This window comes from Saimiri boliviensis, chromosome X (assembly GCF_048565385.1).
Source record: "Saimiri boliviensis isolate mSaiBol1 chromosome X, mSaiBol1.pri, whole genome shotgun sequence".
Lineage (NCBI taxonomy): Eukaryota > Metazoa > Chordata > Mammalia > Primates > Cebidae > Saimiri > Saimiri boliviensis.
The window spans coordinates 21,462,208-21,475,109 of NC_133470.1; the positions used below are offsets into that span (position 1 = coordinate 21,462,208).

Genomic DNA, 12,902 nt, shown 5'->3' on the forward strand with positions numbered 1-12,902 from the left:
CCAGGAGCTGCTTAGCTGAGTGGTTCTGACTCAGGGTCTCTCTCAAGGTTACAATGAGGTGTCAATCAAGACATTAGCTAGAGCTTTGTCATCTCAAGGTTCCACAGGGGGAGGATCATAGGCAAGAGAGAGAAAGAGAGAGAGAGGTGGAGAGTGGGAGACAGGTAGGGAGGCAGGGAGCATTAATATGGTACATTTGCTATAATTCATGAACCAATATTGATACATTATTATTAAACAAATTTGGTCGAAAGTCCATACTTTATTTAGAATTTCCTTAGTTTTACTGAATATACCTTTGTCCATTTGTTTTTATAACATTTTATTCCTTTTAGCTGGAATGATTGCCTATATTAACTTTATTTTTAAGATTTCTTTTCTTTTCTTTTCTTTTCTTTTCTTTTCTTTTCTTTTCTTTTCTTTTCTTTTCTTTTCTTTTGAAACGGAGTCTCACTCTGTTGCCCAGGCTGAAGTGCAATGGCGTGATCTGACCTCACTGCAACCTCCGCCTCCCGGATTCGAGTGATTCTCCTGTCTCAGCTTCCTGAGTTGCTAGGATTACAGGCACCCGCCATCAGGCTCGGCTACTTTTTGTATTTTTAGTAGAGACGCGTTTCACCACATTGGCCAGGTTGGTCTCGAACTCCTGACTTCAGATGATCTGCCCACCTCTGCTTCCCAAAGTGCTGGATTACAGGCATGAGTCACTGCACTTGGCCTATTTTTTAAATTTCTGATTGTATTTTTAAACTGACAAATAATAGTTGTACATATTCATGAGGTTACAGTGATCAGATCAGGGTAATTAGCATTCATCATCTTAAACATTTACCATTTCCTTGTGCTGGGAACTTCAATATCCTCCTTCCATCTGTTTGAAACTATACAATACATTGTTTTTAACTATAGTCACCCTACAGTGTTATAGAACACTAGAACTTATTCCTCTTATATAGGTATAATTTTGTATCCTTTAACAAATCTCTCCCTATCCCAACATCCTTTAAAAATTGTTTAATTGACACATAATAATTGTACATATCTATGCAGTATATAGTGACATATTGATATATACAATGTTGAGTGATCAAATCACCTCAAACATTTCTCATTACTAATATCCTTTTTTCTGTTCCAGCATCCCAACCAGGATAGTGCATTATATTTAGTTGTTATATCTCCTTAGGGTCTTCTTGACTGTGACAGTTTCTCAGGCTTTCCTTATTTTGAATGACCTTGATAGTTTTGAGAAGTACTGGTCAGGTATTTTGTAGGACCCCAGTTATTTTACAAACTAATCTCTGAAGTGAGATCTTATCACTTCTGGCCACATTTTTTTTTTTTTTAATATAGCCTATGGCACCCTGTATTCCTAGATGGAATCCCATCCAAGTACTAACTAGGCCCGACCCTGCTTGGCTTCTGAGATCAGATGAGATCGAGTGCGTTCAGGGTGGTATGGTCGTAGACTTGGCCACACTCTTCTTTGTTAGAAGCTTGAGCTAAGTCTAACGCACATTCAAACAGAGAGGAATTTAGCTCCATCTCTTGAGGAGTATCAAAGAATTTGTGGCCATATCTTTAAAACCCCCATTGCTTGCTAAAACGTAGATGTGCTTCAGTAGGGCTGCAGTGGGATCTAGGAGTTGGCATTTCTCTCCCTCCTTTCCTCCCTTCCTTCTCTCTCTTTCTCTTTCTCTCTCTCTTGCATGCACATGCTTTTTCTTTCCTTTTTTTTTTTTTTTTTGTACACTGGGTCTCACTTTGTCACCCAGGCTGGTGTGCAGTGGTGCAATCTTGGCTCACTGCAGCCTCCACCTCCTGAGCTGAAGCTATCCTCCCATCTCAGCCCCCTAAGTAGTTGGGACTACAGTAGCGCACTACCATGCCCTGCCAATATTTTTGTATTTTTAGTAGAGACGAGTTTTGCCATATTGCCTAGGCTGGTCTCCAACTTCTGAGCTCGAGCAACCCGCTGGCCTCTGCCTCCCAGAGTGCTAGGATTAGACAGGCGTGAGCCACTGCGCCTGGCCCAAGAGTTTGCATTTCGAACAAGTTCTCAGGTGATGCTACTGCCGCAGGTCTAGGGATTTCACTTTTGAGAGCCACTGGGAGTGGGGTCTGCACAAGACCTTAGGTGTGTACAAGGAGTTGAAAAGATTTCATCAAGATCTATTTATCAACACACTGGTTTCACTTCTGGACTCTGCAAGTTATCATAAAACTATTAGGTAAAAATATATGCATTGCTGTACACAAGAGGTGCAATACCTTGTATTTATATTAGATATGATTAATTTGATTTGACTGTCACAAATGCCAGGGAGAGAAATCAGGTATCTTAATTTGACACAAAAATAACTGCAACACAGAAAGGCTAGGTGACTGTAACCTTGTCTAAGCACATTTTACATTATATCGGGCTCTTTCATATTGTTCCCAACTTCTAGAACTTTGTCACATTTTGGAGAAGCAGAAATAAAATTAGGCACACGAAAGTTTAAATAATCAAATCAACAGAATGGATTTTAAGTAGCATTTTGTGCAGTGGAAAAAGAAGTGAAATAAGTGATTTGGAAGCTCAGAAAGATCGGCCCTTTGTTGCTTAGGCTGAGAAAATCTCCTTCTCCACAAATATCCAGCTTCTTCCTGCTCACTGACAACTGCCACCATTTACCTCTCCACTTCCAGGTAGCACCTGAGAGTCACTTTGGGAACCATAGGCCACTGGTCTTCTCTTTGTCTGCCCATGCACACAACTGGATTGCTTAGTTCTTCTGGTAAAACTCCTGGTTAAAGAAGTTGTTAGTATGTGGTTTTTTTTTTTGCTTTGGTTTGATTTGAATGGAAAAGACATGGTAATCTACATACCACTGCCAAGATCATCAATATGTTTTTGAAAATCCAGAAATCGAGAAGACCACTGGATGTCTTTTACCATGTATGTTACTTTTCTTTAAATTCAGAGTAGACATGCAACTATTTTATTAAGCAAAGAATTTGCTGCATAAACGTCCAATGAGGGCACAAAAGCTAAATAGCTACCCAGCAATAATCTCATTCAGTGAGAAACCAGTCCAATCAAAGACCCACAGAGTGGCTTCCAGTCACATTTGTACCTTTCTTTAAAGAACATTCTTCCCGTCCTCTTAATTACATATGTTTATGTTTACATATTGCCAAAAAAAAAAAAAAGCCAAGGTTTGGTGGAAATGGCTAAAGCAAGCAGTACTTTATTCATTCATAATAGGAAATAACAATTTCATGTATTGAGCCCTGAGGTTTTGTTGTTTTTTTCTTTTTGAGAGGGGGGTCTGGGTATGTTTGCCTAGGCAGATCTTGAACTTCTGGGCTCAAGTGATCCTCCCAACTCCGTCTGTAGAGTCGTTGGGACTATAGGTGCATGCCACCATGCCAGGCTCTGAAGTTTACTTGAGAATACCCAACACTGTGTAAGCATAGACTCCTATCCAAAAGTGGTAGTGAATTGTGAAGCAGTCAGGGAGCTGTCCTATGGTGGTGGTGGTAGAGAAGAGGTATGAGAGAGTGTCGGTGACCTTATTTGATCCTTTCCAATGGTAGTAGTGGGGCTAGGGGGGCATCGAACAGAGTCAGTGACCTTGCAGTTATATTGTCCAATGACATTGGGGGTGTATGGCGGGTGTTAGTGACCCTCGATCTTACAATGGATCCCATCCAACGGTGGTGGGGGGGGGGACATGAAACGCAATCAGTGACTTATCTTGTGCGGGAAGGAGGGGCAAGGAACCAGGAAACAAGAGAATCAGGGACCTAACAATCCCGTCCAAAGGTGTTCTCTCGGGAGTGAGGTGGGGGTGGAGCTGGGGGGCCATGTCATAAGAGTCAGTGAAATGACAATTAAGGTTGTCCAATGGCAGGAAGCGGGCAGAAAATAGAACCTGTGAGGTTTCATTAAATTCTGTCCAAAAGTGGCGGTAGTGGTGGAGGGCATAAAACAGTCAGTCTAGTTAGGCTGTAAAATCTAAGTGTCAAGATGCAGCGAACATCTGGAACTGTAAGTCCTCCTCCCAGAAAAGGCGCCTGCGGTTGAGAAGGCTTTCGAGCAGCGCGGAGGATCGAATTCCTGGCTCCCGGCCTCTTCCCGGTCCGCGGGCACCTCGGCTACCTTTTAGGCAGTAGAGAACCCTGCCAGGGGCGGAGCCGGGAGAGGCTGCACTTGCTGGGCTGGGCTGAGCCCCACGAGCCAGGGCGGGGGGCTCAGGCGCCGCGCAGCACTCCGCAACAACAAAAAAAACGTCACAGAGGCGGTGGCAGCCAATCAGTGAAGGGCGCGCGCGGCCGCGTGCCCCTCGCGCTCCACGCAGCCCCTCGCGCGCCGCGTACGTGCAGCAACCGTCTCCGCCTAACGAGGCGGAGCTTAGGGAAGCGGCGGGCGGCCGGTGGCGGTCCGGGAGCTGCTGCTGCTTCTGCGGCGGCTGCACCGGCGGCGCCGAGGCCGAGACGGAGGCCGGGGTGCGGGCTTAGCGAACGTGCCGGGTCCTTGCGGCTCGGCTGCGCCAGCCCTTGCGGCTACCTGAGCGTCTCGGCGGGTCTGTGAGCCGCCTCGGCGAGGATGCGGCTGTTCCGGTGGCTGCTGAAGCAGCCGGTGCCCAAGCAGATCGAGCGCTACTCGCGCTTTTCGCCGTCGCCGCTCTCCATCAAACAGTTCCTGGACTTCGGTGAGTACGGGGCCAAGGGTCCCCATGGGCCCGGGGCTGCCGCCATTCGGGCTGCCACCCTGGGTCTCCGCGGCTTTGGGGTAAAGCCCGTGGGAATAGCAGGCAGGGCTAGGGGATATCCGGCGCGGCGGGGGGAGGCTCTCCTGGGGCTCGGATTTCGGGGCGCGGAGGGGCAGGGCCTGGCACCCTCACACCCAGCCTGGGACTTACCGGAGACACAGAAACCGCGTCTCATTGCAGGACCCTCATCGCAAGCGAGACTCCCCAAACCTACCATCGTTAACTTCAAATCTGCTTGACACAAACCTCACAGCCCTTAAAACTTCAGAACGAGATGTCGGTGGCTTTTCAATGTTTTTATGTTTAGATTTTTCTTTTTTGGTTGGGTAAGAACTGTTTAGAAATACGTTGAGGTTAAATAGACTATGCAGTGGCGTTTTGTTCCTTTTCTGCTCTAAGGTGTTACAGTGCGGCCAGAGTGGCAGAACTCGAACTGTTGTCTTCATCAGGTTATATTAAAGCAGTTAGAGGCCGCGACTGCACACGCTGTAGATGCTTGGGAAGAGCGGACGCGTGGGTTCCTAGCATCAGCAGGGTCTAATACAACTCCTGTTTCAGTGCCAACACCTTTCGTTTCTCTTCTCACTTGGTGTCCCACCCACATTCTTCCTGTCCGGTGGGCTGGTGGGCGGCTTTCACGGATTGAGGTGGGATCACAGAGGATCCGGGTTCCCAGCCTGCCTCAGGCCTAGCTGAGATGGGAATAGATTCCACACCTTCTGTTAACTGGATCATGTTTCCTCAGAAGACGAAGGAGCTGGTTGGGAAGCACTTAAAAGTAAAACACATGCATTGAGGTATCAGAATGGAACTCAGCATCCCTGAAGGAAAATCAAATCCAGCAGCCAAGATGTTCTAAGCTCTCGAGGGGAAATAGTGGGGTGTCTGTTAATGAATTTTATGTAATTGTCAAAGGTGTCAGTGATAGTGTCAGTTGGCCATAAAAACTAAAGTGCAGAGTAGGTAGAACATTTGAGGAAGAACTGATATGCAAAAAGTGATCTCCATACTTTTTTTTTTTTTTTTTTTAAAGCGAGGATAGGAAGAGAGGAATAGGTTAAAGTTGAGACCAAATGAAAATTTTAGAAACCTGTTTACCAGAGGATGATGATGAAAGTCAAAGTTCAATGAGATGTTGATCTTTGCATCTTAAAACTTCACTCCCAAAAGCTATTGGTAGTTTTACTTACCATCTCGAGAATTATAGAGGTTTGAGGCAGTTTCTGACTTTAGAGTTTAGAAAATGTTGCTGTTGCTATAAATATAGGCAAGTTTTCCATCTTTAATTTATGGTTTAGGGAAGATTCTGAAGGTATCAGCCTTTCATTAGCATAAAGTGACACAGGATAATTCACAAGAAAAGGAACAAAAGGAATCCAGAAACTCCTAGTTCCTTCCACTCTCAAAGTTTTAAGTGATAGGTCCAGTAGCCGTCCAAAATTTTGGTTAATTTCCATAGCAGCTAGTGTCTACCTTGGTAATAGGTATCTTGGCAAGGATGTTAAGTGAGTAGGAAAACCACAGAGGGGGGATAGTGTTAGTATGGAAAACCTGTGGGGCAAGTATCTGGAAACAAATGTTCTATCTTGGCTCTGCCACTAATTCACAACGTGGCCTTGAGTAAGTGACCAAACCTCACTTGGAGCTCGTTTTCCTCATTAATAAAACATGTAGACTGTATCAGGCGAGCTTTAAAAGCACAGTTCACAACTATACAATTGTGATTTCAAAGGAAAAGGCATGAGCTTTCTAAAAGAAAACTACCAAATCTTTTGAAAGATATTTCCCATAAAAGTCTTCTGACCTATTTTGAGAGGGGTGGAGGGATTCACTAAGGTCACGAGAGAAGCATAATAATTTAAGGTTTTCCTTATAAGGAAACACACAGACGTGCTAGATATCATTGTAGTGGAATTTGCTAGAAATGACAAGGCTAGTTTGTAACACCCAGAGATGAATCAGGTGCTAACCAGCCTATCTTTAATGACAGGACGACTAAAAGAAGGAAGTTGTCGCAAAAAGGCCATCTCTACTTCTACTTTTCTCTTAGTTCTGTCTCTTGATAGCAGTTCTATTTTGGCAAGTGATGTGGGAGTTGGAGAATTCAGAATGGGTGTGGGATATTTTTAAGGTGAGGAGAGAGGAGGAGTGAAAAGGCTTCATGTCCCTGTATGATTGGAGAAAACTGCAGGAGAGGGCCAACTCAGATGCTGAAAGTACCAGGTAGCAGGCAGTGGATAAGCATGAGGTAAGGACTGACAAATTCCTGGTATGTGGCTAGCTCCAAAGGGGCAGCTGATTGGCACCAATTCAGGACATTTTAAGAGAACTTTGGCATAAACGAAATACACAGATGGATCAAGTTGGGCTACAGGCTGCTAATTTATGAACTTTATGCCTTTCTCCAAGGGTACTTTATAAATGGGACATACATTTCAATTATAGTAACTAGACAGGGACCAGAGAAAGGAGATACGCAGGATGTACATAGTTTGCTACAACCTTGGTAAATAGCTTTCTTAATGTGAATGTACAGCACATCAGTAAAGAAGGAGATTATTTCCTATGTTTAAAAGTGGAGGCTAAAACTGGTTGTTACTTCAGAAGCAGCAATTTTATTTTAAAGCAGGGGTTCCCGAGCCTCAGCACTCTTGCCATTTCAGGCCAGGTAATTTTGGTAGGAGCTGTCTTGTTCACTGTGGGAAGTTGAGCTACATTCCTGGCCTCTCCCCGCTAGATGCCATGAACACTTCCCACTCCAAGTTGTGACAACCAAACATGTCTCCAGTCATTGACAAATGTCCCCTGGGGGAGCAAAATGTCCTCCGGACTTCTGTTGAACCACTGTTTGGAAGTTTACATGAGTGGTTTTCAGGCCAGGGCCTCATACCCCGAATTTTTGTTGTAAATGGTCTGGGGGTGCTGGGGGTGGAGTGCGGAGTGTTGGTATTTTTAGGAGAGCCGTCTGTCATTCTAAAGCATATCCAGGGTTAGGCACCATTCATTAGATGATCTTCTGTCTGATCTATTGCCCCTCTTTCATCTATGTGCAGTATTTCTCTATGCCTTTTAAAATAATGAAAGTTTCTTGAACTCCATCTTGACTTGAAATATAGCCTGCCACATAGTTAGCAAATATAGCAAGAAAAACAAGTATTCTAAATGGTTTTTAAATTTATAATGGCAATAGTACTTTCCAAAGGGTGGTATTTTTTAAAATGAGATTTTTCTTTGGGGCCTAAGATTACAGTCACATGGTTCCAAATTCAGAAGGTGCAAAAGGACACAGAAAAGCCTGCTTCCCACTTCTGTCCACTGGCCTCCCCTCTTTTGCTGAAATGGCAGTTTATACCTTTGTCTGTACCTTGTTTATTGAGCTTAATACCTTAGAGCTTTCTATATCTGTACCCGCAGAACTTTGTTTTTCTCTTTTATGGCTTCTGAGAATTTGGTTATATGAATGTACCAGGATTTATTAGCCAACTCTCCCTATTGATGGCTAGTTAATAGGTTGTTTCCAGTCTTTGCTATGACAACCTGCCCTCCAGTGAATTATTGTATGCATAATTTCACGCATGTCTGGGTGTATATATAGGACAGATTCCTAAACGTGGGATTGCTACGTCAAAAGGTATGTGCATTTGTAATTTTGACAAACATTGTCAAATTGCTTTCCATAAACATTGTCTGTTTCCCTCTTGGTAGAAGTTTCTGAGAGTCCCTGTTTTCCGATGCCTTCACCACATTATTGTCGAACTTTTGATAGGTGAAAAAATGGTATATCTAGATAGAAGATGTCTTTATTTTAGTTTTTATTATGGAAATTAAAAAAATACTTAGGCATGTGCCTTTAATTCAGTGCTTTGAGAGGACAAGGCAGAGGATGGCTTGAGACCAGGAGTTTGAGACCAGCCTGGGCAATATAGCGAGATCCTGTTGCTGCAAAAAAAAAAAAAAAAAATAGCCAGGAGTGGTGTTGGCATACACTTGGGGTCCTAGCTACTTGGGAGGCTGAGGCAGGAGGATGGCTCGAGCCCAGATTGAAGCTGCAGTGAGCTGTGTTTGTGTCGCTGCACTCCAGCCTGGGGGATGTACATGTATAGGTAAATACATCCATAAATTTTATTGTGTATTATTAAGGTATACAGCATGATGTTATGGGATACATACAGACAGTTAAAAGGTTACTACAGTGAAATAAATGAACATATCTATCATCTCACATAGTTCCCTTTTTTATTTTTGTGGCAAGATCAGCTAAAATCTACTCATTTAGCATGAATCCCATATACAGTACAATTTTATATTATATATTCTTCATGGTGTGCATAAGATATTTAGGCCTTAAACATTTACAGAAGTAGAGAGAATAGAATGATGAACTCCTGGGTTTGTTTTATTGATATCCATTTACTATTTGTCTGTAGATGTTGTATGTGTGGTCTATTAGATTTTCTTATCAAAGTCATACTTGTTTCAAAGACATAAATTTTTGCTTTCAAAAAGATCGTTTTTTTTCTTTTTCTATGCTAAGACTAATTTATTTTTTGAATTATCTGTTCTTTAAAGATTTGGTAGAACTTCATATGAAAGTGTTTAAGCTTGTATATTTTGGAGAATTTTGCTCTCTGACAGCTTTCTCTATTCTATGCTATTGATCTGTGTAGATTTTCTGTGTCTTCTAGAGTCCATTTTGATATATTTTTCTTGAAAATTATCCTACTTGGCCAGGTGCAGTGACTCACGCCTGTAATCTCAGCACTTTGGGAGGCTGAGGCAGGTGGATCACTGGAGGTCAGGAGTTTGAGATCAGCCTGGCCAATGTGGTGAAACCCCATCTCTACTAAAAACACAAAAATTAGCCAGGTGTGGTGGCAGGCGCTTGTAATCCCAGCTACTCAGGGGGCTGAGGCAGGAGAATTGCTTGAACCTAGAAGGCAGAGGTTGCACTGAGCCAAGATCATGCCCTTGTACTTCAGCCTGGGTGAAAAAAGTGAAACTGTATCTCAAAAAAAAAAAAAAAAAGAAAGAAAGAAAGAAAGAAAAAGAAAAAGAAGACAATTATTCTACTCATTGAGGTTTTAAAGTCAGTTTGGATAGCTGAGATAGTTGTCATTGAACAGTCTTAATTTTCCCTGTGACATTTGTCCTCCCTTCTTCTTTAGTAGGTGAGTTGATGATTTATTTGCTTGGGTTTATTTATTAGTTTTATGACTTTTGTTGTCTAGTTTATTGTCTGATTTGACTTTAGTAATTCCCTCTGATCTCAGGTTTATTTTGTGTTCTTTTAAAAATTAGATGCTTTCTTCATTGTCTTCTTTATTTCAGTATTTAAGGTTAGTTATTCCTCCCTCTGAGCACGGCTTTAGCAGCTGATGTGTGTGCCCTTCATCCTTTTTCTCCCAGCTCTTCTGCGTCTTCATGTTTTTATTTTCCTATGAACTAAGAGTTGTTTGGGAGAGCTTAAAAATTTCCAGTGTAGATGCATTCTGTATTTTTTTTTTTTTTTTTTTTTGAGACGGAGTTTCGCTCTTGTTACCCAGGCTGGAGTGCAATGGTGCTATCTCGGCTCACCGCAACCTCCGCCTCCTGAGTTCAAGCAATTCTCTTGCCTCAGCCTCCTGAGTAGCTGGGATTACAGGCACGCGCCACCATGCCCAGCTAATTTTTTGTGTTTTTAGTAGAGACGGGGTTTCACCATGTTGACCGGGATGGTCTTGATCTCTCGACCTCGTGATCCACCCGCCTCGGCCTCCCAAAGTGCTGGGATTACAGGCTTGAGCCACCGCACCCGGCCTGTATTTTAATTTTATTTATTTCTAATTGTGTTGAATTGTATTTTAATTTTATTTATTTCTAATTGTGTTGCATTGTGATTACAGAATGTTGTCAGAGGTATTCTCTAATTTATTGATACTTACTTTGAAGCTCATTATATGGTCGTTTTCTGTGAATGTTCCTTGGGCAGCAAAAAGAAGGTTATACTCTCTTCACAGGTTGCAGAGTGTGATGTATCAGCTCTGCAAGATTATGTTATTTAGGTTTTCTATAACTTTACTGTTTTTATCCACTTTATTTGTCATGGATCAAACACAAGAGAAGTTAAAGTCTCCTAATAATGATTCTGTTTCTCCACATAGCTCCTATAGTTTTTGCTTTATAACTATGAGTGTTATGTTTGATGCTTATTAACTCTTGTCCTCATTATGAGATATACCGGTTAGCATTAGAGTACTGCCATTTTACTAGTTGAAGGCATTTTGGACTGGATTCATCCTTACTTGACATTGAGATCTAGTTCCCTATTTTGTTGTTTACATTTCCTGGGATAGCGTCGCCATCCTTTTATTTTCAGTATTTCTGAATTACTTTGCTTTAAATGTGTCTCTAAATGTAGTGTAAAGTTGGGTTTTGCTTTGTGAATCGGTCTTTTTCATGTGGTAATTTTTTTTTTTTTTTTTTTTTTTTTTTGAGACGGAGTTTCGCTCTTGTTGCCCAGGCTGGAGTGCAATGGCGCGATCTCGGCTCACCGCAACCTCCGCCTCCTGGGTTCAGGCAATTCTCCTGCCTCAGCCTCCTGAGTAGCTGGGATTACAGGCACGCGCCACCATGCCCAGCTAATTTTTTGTATTTTTAGTAGAGACGGGGTTTCGCCATGTTGACCGGGATGGTCTCGATCTCTTGACCTCGTGATCCACCCGCCTCGGCCTCCCAAAGTGCTGGGATTACAGGCTTGAGCCACCGCGCCCGGCCTTCATGTGGTAATTTTAACCTGTTTATACTTACTGATGCGATAGCTCTGTCATCTGTAATGATAAGCATCTGTAATTTTGCTTTGCTTTCTGTTTTTAATACCTTAATTTTTCTATGTTATATATTGCTTTGTTTTAGCGTATTTATTTTAATAAATAACTAGGCTTCAATTTTTGGTTCTAGTGGTTATCTTTACAGTCATTACTTTATTTCTATAGACCTTTGTCTCATGTGGATTACTACCTGTCAGCTGCGAGACCTTTGAGCACTTGAAATATGGTTATTGTGGGCGAAAAACTTAATTGACTTAATTTAAATTGAAAACTGACAAGTAAATTTTTACATCTGTTTAGAACAACTTAAATATGGGAACCCACTTTCTTACCTGCAGATTTTATGAAATCTCATTATAGGCCAATTATTTCTGATAGAAATTTAGCTTCTGAATTGAGATGTGCTTTCACTATAAAATACACACTGGATCTCAAAGACTTAATATAAAAATAGCAAAATATCAGTACATTTTATATTGATTGTATGTTGAAATGATAATATTTTAGATATGTTGGGTTAAATGGAATATTATCAAAAACTTCATCCTTTTTTATGTTAATGTGGCTACTAGCAAATTTTAAATTACATATGTGGCTCACATATTTCTATTGGACAGTGTGGCTTCAGATAGTACATGTTAATTCCTTATTAGGAGCAATGAAGACATCACATTTTAATGTTCAGAATAAACATTTATTGAATTTATTTATTTATTTGTGACACGCTCTCCCTCTGTCACCCAGGTTAGAGGGCAGTGGTGCAATTTCCGATCACTGCAACCTCTGCCTCCTGGGTTCAAGCGATTCTTCCACCTCAGCCTCCCAAGTAGCTGGGGTTACAGGTATATGCCACCATGCCTGGCTAATTTGTGTATTTTTTGGTAGAGACGGGCTTTACCATGTTGGCCGGGGTGGTCTCAAACTCCTGACTTGAGGTGATCCACTGCCTCTTCTTCCCAAAGTGTTGGAATTACAGGCGTAAGCCATCGTCCCCAGCCTGCATTTCTTTCTTTAAATATAACGTTAACATGTCTTGTTCCATATTTTTTTCTGTAAACCTCTCTGGATTTTTGGATCAATTTATTGTTTTTGAATGGCAGTTAATGTTATGGTGGCTCCTTGTTATATTTGCACAAATTTGAGTTCTCTTTCCCTTAAGCAGTTGTTATAAATTAAAAGTTCTCTTAATGATATAAGTAAAGGAGAACTTGGATTATTATGACATAAGGATAGAACCTTCTGAATGTTGAATTAGTTGGTAGGAAATGATTCACATTTTCTTTTGGACTTGCTTTTCATCTTTCAATCTCCACCCCTGTCGGCTTCTGGTTCCCTT

General features: G+C 41.9%; 1 protein-coding gene and 1 pseudogene across 2 annotated transcripts in view; one reads left to right on the forward strand and one right to left on the reverse strand.

The window, feature by feature from the left end:
• Nucleotides 1-1,351: 1,351 nt before the first annotated feature.
• On the reverse strand, nucleotides 1,352-1,470 carry LOC120366740 (5S ribosomal RNA; annotated as a pseudogene).
• Nucleotides 1,471-4,384: 2,914 nt separating this feature from the next.
• Nucleotides 4,385-12,902, forward strand: part of PDK3 (pyruvate dehydrogenase kinase 3) — a 97,521-nt gene continuing 89,003 nt past the window's right edge. For both annotated transcript variants that reach the window (XM_010334850.2, XM_003924082.3), the window contains exon 1: nucleotides 4,385-4,700. In XM_010334850.2, coding sequence (XP_010333152.1) covers nucleotides 4,595-4,700 — 106 coding nt within the window. In that variant the 5' untranslated portion in view covers nucleotides 4,385-4,594. The remainder of the gene's footprint in view (nucleotides 4,701-12,902) is intronic.